At 37.9% G+C, this 7,069-nt stretch overlaps 1 protein-coding gene across 1 annotated transcript; it reads right to left on the bottom strand. All coding sequences in view use genetic code 11, as the record gives it.

Annotated features, from left to right (window-relative positions):
• Positions 1-3,575: 3,575 nt before the first annotated feature.
• Positions 3,576-6,780, bottom strand: EGR_02385 (hypothetical protein; the record flags this gene model as incomplete). Its single annotated transcript, XM_024491634.1, has 2 exons — positions 3,576-3,727; positions 6,714-6,780. 2 exons carry the CDS (start codon positions 6,778-6,780, stop codon positions 3,576-3,578), a joined length of 219 nt encoding a protein of 72 aa, XP_024353785.1.
• Positions 6,781-7,069: the final 289 nt, after the last annotated feature.

Raw genomic sequence — 7,069 nt, 5'->3', positions numbered from 1 at the left:
CGATCCCTTCCTCAACACTTGGTTATATTTTTATCATTTAGTCCTATTCCTAGCGAGTTGTTAAGAGAAATTAGGAGACTACGACGAGCATTTTCGTGTAAAACTAAAAAATAGCATTTGATATAGAGTGATTTAGTTGGAAGGAGTGTTTCGTAATTTATATTTCGTAATATTGGCATTAAGTTTTAAAGTAGTCTTCGAAATTTTAATTCATTTTCCTAAATTAAGGTTAAATTTATCGTGTGATCATTAAAATGAGCATATTCCAGGCTGTAGTTTCGAAAAGGATCAAAAATACTAAAAAACAAATTTTAATTTGGCAGTCAATTCGGCATGTTTTGTCACATTGAGCCTAGCGTTGATGAGATTACTGTAAGCAGAGCCAAACTGTTCATGATAGAATCTTAAATTGACATTCAATCTGACATTATGCCGAAAAATAAGCATAGTCAAGCCAGAACTGCGTCTTATCCTAAGCTTGCATTTAAATCAGCACTTCATCGATGCATTCTACGTAGTCTATCCAGTACTGCCGTAAACAGAGCTATATTATGCAAGAGTGTATTACGAAAGTTCACTTGATTTGGCCGATAAAAGAGCTAAATTTTTAATAAGAAATTTTAAACTGGCATTTAGTTAGTCATGCTTCGTTGAAATGAGCTTAGTTCAAGCAAAACTAGCCTAAACGGAGCCAAACTATTTATGAAAATATTTTAAATTTGTATTTTGTTGGCCTTAAACCAGTGCATCGGATCAAGTCTAGCTACCTTTACCGTAAACAATATTACTTTAAAAGAAAATTTTGCATCTACATTTAAATTCACAGGCTTACGAGGAATTGAGACTAACCTAGTCAGAATTACTGGAATCAGAGCTGAGTTATACAAGGGAGAGTCTTATATTTGCATTCAATTTGGTATAATGCCTATTCTTTGGCCAGTACTAACGTAAACAGGGCTAAAATGCTTAGGAGCGATTGCAGCAATACCAACAAGTGTTTAGTTATTCAAGACGATTCCAAAATCAGAATTCATTTTCTTATTCTAGACATTATTATTAATGCCTTAACATAAACTCACGGGAATAAGTCAGTAACGAGCTTTTGCCATAGGGGATTTTTCTAGTTTACCACAGTTTGGGACATTTTACCGGCGATTCGACTCCAAAATACGTGAGTGCTTTGGAGATGAACGTTCTTCGAAGGGAATTCCAAAGTTTGCTTGAGGCTAGGCAATATTACCAATGACACAACTTTAATGTATATACCAATAATTTGATGACACTACATAGAAAGGTAATTCCCTCGTGTTGATTAATCCACTGAATTTTACCGACTTCAGACGTAGAATTATTATGCGAGTACATCATGCACTACTGTGTTTTGGAAGTTGTTTAACGATTTTAACTTAATTTGCACTTTATTGCCTATGGTACTCTGTTTAATTTTCAAGAATGTGTCAAGGGTGCCCTCAATGGTGGGGGCCTAATTACTTTTATTTTGCTCAAACAATTTTGCTGATAGCACTACACATATATATACCTGAAGAAAGTACCCTAAAATGGAGTGACTCCCCATCCCAATTCTGACTATTTAGCCATCGATGCAATGTTTCATTCAGAAAAATTCTCTCATAATAAGATTTCTTAAAAACGCATTATAATGTATTTGTGGAAGGATGGTTTGGTATGAATATATATACATATATGTATTTGTATAACTTCTGAGTAACAAGTGAACGCCTTAAAATACGAATAGGTGGTTCCATACAATTCACAAATGATGTGACTGTCTTTGTCGACTCAATATCACTGAGAGAAGAGTATATATATGTACCAGAAATTATAGAGCTGGCAATAAATTCATCCCAGTTTAGTCAATCTTTTCAAAAGCAAAGCCAAAACGTTTTCCGACGAAATCACAAGGTAGGGTAAAATATCGGCATCAGACCGATAAGTTGATCTTCGTCTAGTTGATGCTACGGAGGGAATAGCTGAGAAATTCCAGAGCTAACCGGAGTAAAAGCAAAAGATTTAGCATGGGCTAATGAGTACCAACTAGAAAGGTACAAACTTATTCACAAGAAAACCATAAGTTCGTGCATAATTAAGGGCAAGATTAATAAATTTGCTTTGGTCATGCTAGTTTTATCAAATACAAATCCAAATTATTTGCAAGCAAATCTCACCATCTCGTAAAAGTCTGAGGCAAAACGCTGAACTTAACCAAGACAAATCACAATTACGGAGAAGAGAGTTAACTTATTCAGGCCCTATCGCAAAGTAGTGTGTAATTCGATGGCGTTTCAATGCGTTTTGATTTGTAAGCTGAATATTGCGGACAAGAGTACTAAATAATTCACTTTCACATCTTAGGGTTGTATTTAATAAATAGGCAAATCATTCATTTTAACATTGACGAGTCAATGTCACCAAGATGTAAGCTGGAATGTTCATGAGTAAATCACAATTTTGTTTGTACGTCGGCGGTATTTCAAGGCTTCGACTTGTCACGTTACTATTACCAAGAAGAGAGCCAAATTATTCAAGAGTCTCGGACATTTTAATGAAGTATGATTTTTCATGTAAATAGTTCCAAGAGGAGTGCTAAAACAGTTTAAAGCATATCTCAAGTTTGTGTGTATGAGAATAGGAAATTCCTTTAACCTGGTTAATTTGATAATACCGAGAAATGAGGTAAAGTTTGATTGCTATTTGAATAAAAAATTCAAAAAGCAAAAATTTTCTTTTATTCTATTAAAGCCGGAGACGTTTGTAAGTCATTTAGAGGAAATCTGAAGGTCTGGTATTATCTGGTGGCAATTTAATCCATTTAGGTAATTCATTTTAATGTTACCGAGGATAGATCACAATTATCGAAGAGCAAATCAAAAAATGACAATTTTTTATCCGAGGCATATCTATGCTTTTAGCTTAATCATGTCATTATTACCGAGCAAAATCAGAGGCAAATCTGTGGGTCTGGCCTATTCATGTCATTAATAAGCAATATAGTTCTAAATATTTTACTAGCTATCCACGAACAGAACAATTGTTCGGATGTAAAGTAGAGACCAATCTAAGCAGATATGCCGGCTTATATAGAGATGAGGGTAGAGAAGTATGGACACTGGTGAGTGACAATTTACACCAGATCCCCATTAGTGCATGTGATTTGCCTGCACTAATGGGCAGATCACCTAGCATCGATCAGCTGCTTTAAATGTTTGCGTTGTTTTGTGTTGGCCTGAGTTATCGGAATCATCGCGCTCAGGCATCGACGGTTAGTTCGATGAAGACCATTCATAGCCAGAAAATCACATTTTGGCTGTCAATAATCGAAAGGCCTCGAGAATTTCATTTGTAATATATGATAGACATTTTATTACAAAAAAAATCTTGGCATGGATGGATAAATCATTGCCACAAATTCATTTGACCTTGCTTGGCTTAATGATTAAATAAGTGGCCTTTGAGATCGTAATGACTTATCTGCTTCGAGTTTGCTTTACAAGATTTTACTTTCGCCGATTATTGACACTCTCGAATTTCCACTAAGACTTATCAGTCACCTCAAGTTACACTGTCGGCATTGCTACAGATCTGCTGTTGAGGCGGCAGAAACCGCTTCTCAAAAGGCGGCGCTTGCCTGGCGGCCGTAGGGCGCAGTCTTCACCACCCTCATCACAAAAGGAGAGATATTTCGATTTAAGGTGTAATCGGCTGAAACCTATAGAGGAGTGGAAGACGAAGTTTACCAGCAAAATTGATGTCCTATCAAGTGATAGCAATGGCCAAATTTGGGTATTGGTGAGAGAAGGTCGATCGCAAGATCTCCATTCATGCATGTGCTTGGTATGCATTGGTGGACCGATTACCCCCTCATCCATTGGCCGCTTTGAGTTTAGTTATCGTGTGAATTACAGTATTTTCTCATCTTCTCACCTTAAAAAATGACCAATTACGTACCACGAGACCACATTACCCGCTCCTTCTGTACCAGTGAAAAGAAACAACTTCTGCAGATAAAGGTTATGCTGACTGCAGAATGAAGATGGAGAAACGAGGAGACAAAGAAGAAGAAAATCTTCAGTGATCTAGACTAGAGCAGTAGCAGTACCGTGTGCATCCCATTTCCTTCAGGTTTTGAGAAATTCCAACATATGAATCAATCGGAAGTTGCGATTGAACATAGTTATGTTAACTGACTTGCATGAACTTGACAGAGGACCCTTGCATCAAGCACAATGCCTACCTAAACAATAAATTTGTTCACGGCGATTGCCCTGACTCGAAAATAAAACACGTATTTAAGGAAGCACAGAGAGTGGGGCTTGCCACAACTACATCAATATTGTGGGCCTGTGAAAAAACCACTAGAGCAATAATGCTGAGTGAGGTGTAAACAAATGGAAGGGTTGTGTAGCTACTGACTACAGTCGTGGTCAAATTTATAGTGGAAGTGGAGGGCCAGTGCTAGGTGAAGAGAAATGAAGCAAAACAGAGTAAATGGTAAGCAATGTGATACGAATGTTAAGTTAATTTTATAATATTAAATGAGAAAAAGACGTCCATTTAATGGCAGAAATGTTACACCCTCTATCCGAGTATAATGACAATGGTGGCAGTGGATAGCAGGAATTCGCTGTGTTTTCCTTTACGATGGGGCAATTAACCTGTATGTTCCACCAGAGGTAAGAATTGCTGAGTGTCATCCGTTGATATGCAATAGCTAGTTATGTATGTACACGCGTGTGCAACCTTTTTTCAGAAGCAAACCCATTGCAAAATTAACAATTCCAGCTGATTTTCCAGTTACTTTTTGGCTAAGTGTTTCGCGAACTTTAAATCAGTGATGGGCGTTTGTGGCCTGTCTCCTCACCCAATGCATATTCCATTATCGTACACTGAGCAGTAAACATGGACGTATCACAGGTGGGAATGTTCCATGCATGTCAAATTGGCATGATCAGGAGAGCCATGCGTCTATTTAGTGTCTATATTAAAGTACGCGGACTATTTAGGGTCGAGGTTAAATTGAGGTTTAAGTTGGTTTTGAGGGCTTGTTATAACAACTATGAGTGCATTCCATTTGAAGTGCAAATTCACATGCCATGCACTTCCTGTTATCTTGAGCTATCATTTAGGTAGATAGATGCCTCTGACATTCCTGACTTTGGAGAAGGTATTAGTGACAGTGGTGGGTTCGCCTACAGCTAAAGTCGGCAACGGCAGTGTATGGGGGAGGAATTGTGCTAGATGTGAGCAGGTTCCTAATGCTGTCTACTTTACAACTTCAGGGTAGTGAATTTATTTTGTGCCATTTTAGTTAAATGTTGATTAATAAAACTAGATATGAATGATATATTTCCTCATTTGTCAGTAAGGAATTATGCGTCATGGAGATGCCGCACAACTGTTGATGGATGCATTGTCTGCAAAATAGATGCATGTGAAAAAAATGTTTTGTTAGAAAAGCGCAGGCTTTTTAGCCGAAATACTCTACATAAATGAATTAATAGGTAATCGGCACTAAATTTCGCAAAAGTTGAAGCAAGGACTACTGCCATGCAAACAAATAGCATTTTTTAGGATGTGGAAGTTAGAGCAGATTTGACAGTCGTGACAGCCCTTTAAATCCCTCCTAGGTAAAAATAATGCGCAAATGGGAACTTTATCCAACGCATGAAGGTTTCTTAGCCGTACAATTGCGTCGGAACGAGCATTAATGGCTGCCTAGCAGTGAGCAGCTCAATGTACGCTCCTAAAATGTAACACAATAAAAGCCACCAGGAAATGGAGTTGGTGAGCAACGTCCTTAACTTTATAAAACTGCACATCATAATCAAGAGTACTGGCATAATAGTTATTTTTTTATTTTTTTGAAAGTCTGTCAATAGCGCTTGCTTTTAATGAAAAATCTACAGTTTTGTAAATAGGACATCCAGAGAAATCATTTGGTATTACAGTTATTGGCATTTAGTCTGCTCAGAGGTTAGCCAATCTTTATATGCGCTTACTTAGCCGAATGATCTGAGAAACCAAGTGGTTCTAATTACGGTGGTGCGAAAGAGAGGTCTCCACTCTCCATTTCCCCCTGTCATCACCTCTTATAAGAAAAACAATTTCGTACCAGTTTCTAGTCATTTTCACTCAATTTGCCTTAGGAATGTGGAAATTTTGTCTGTAATATCCTGACAATAGTAGCACTAATTAAAAGGACTCAAAAGTTAACTTGTTTGGTCGGCAAAATTACGATTTCCAAGATCAGCCTTGATGTGTTGAGCCTAATACAAGGCATTTTTATTTTCATGCTTCCATTCGGCATTTACAAATATTCTAGTTTAATTCTTTACAACCCATCTTCCATGCATCTATCTTGCCTCAGACGCCACTCAAGCCACTCAAGTTAGAGAACACTTTGGTTATTATTATTAGCACACAGGTGATTGGTCAATGCCGACAATGACAGCTAAAATTTGGTCAGTATAAGAGCCATAGACGTGGTACACTTGTGCTCCCACACACGCTACATCAACTCCTTGGCACTTTTCCAACTCGTTAATAATGCTTACTATTGCAATAACACCACCTCAAATCTATCAACCCACCCTCCTCATGTCAACCACAACTGCCTTCACTGATTATGCGTCCACACACTCATCCCATTCCCTCTCCACGCGCGTTGGACAATATCCGGCCTGAATTGGACTTACCTACTGCAGCTGTAGAGGTGTCAGTCGCCCAGCAAAAAATAATGTGCACCTGTGAGATGCTGGACATATGTCTACGATAGACGTTAGATATAGGCAAACTGTCCCACGACTTGCCTAAAGAGTGAGTTCATTCAACTAATTGCCTCATGTAAAAGAGATAAGAAGGAAGCAACTGAGACCATGCGTACCCCAGTGGGAATACAAACTTAACACATATTTCTGATCAGAATAAAGTGTATCTATTGCCTATCTGGGCATTGCATTGGCCCAGATTATTAGCTTGAAGCAAATAATATCCACCTACTCTAAAACAACTTCACCACAAAGTCGGATGCAATTGACTTAGTTTCCGTTTG

This window comes from Echinococcus granulosus (assembly GCF_000524195.1).
Source record: "Echinococcus granulosus chromosome Unknown EG_S00011, whole genome shotgun sequence".
Taxonomy (NCBI): Eukaryota; Metazoa; Platyhelminthes; class Cestoda; order Cyclophyllidea; family Taeniidae; genus Echinococcus; species Echinococcus granulosus.
Note: the sequence above shows the minus strand (reverse complement) of the source record. Positions and strands in the feature narration are given on the sequence as shown.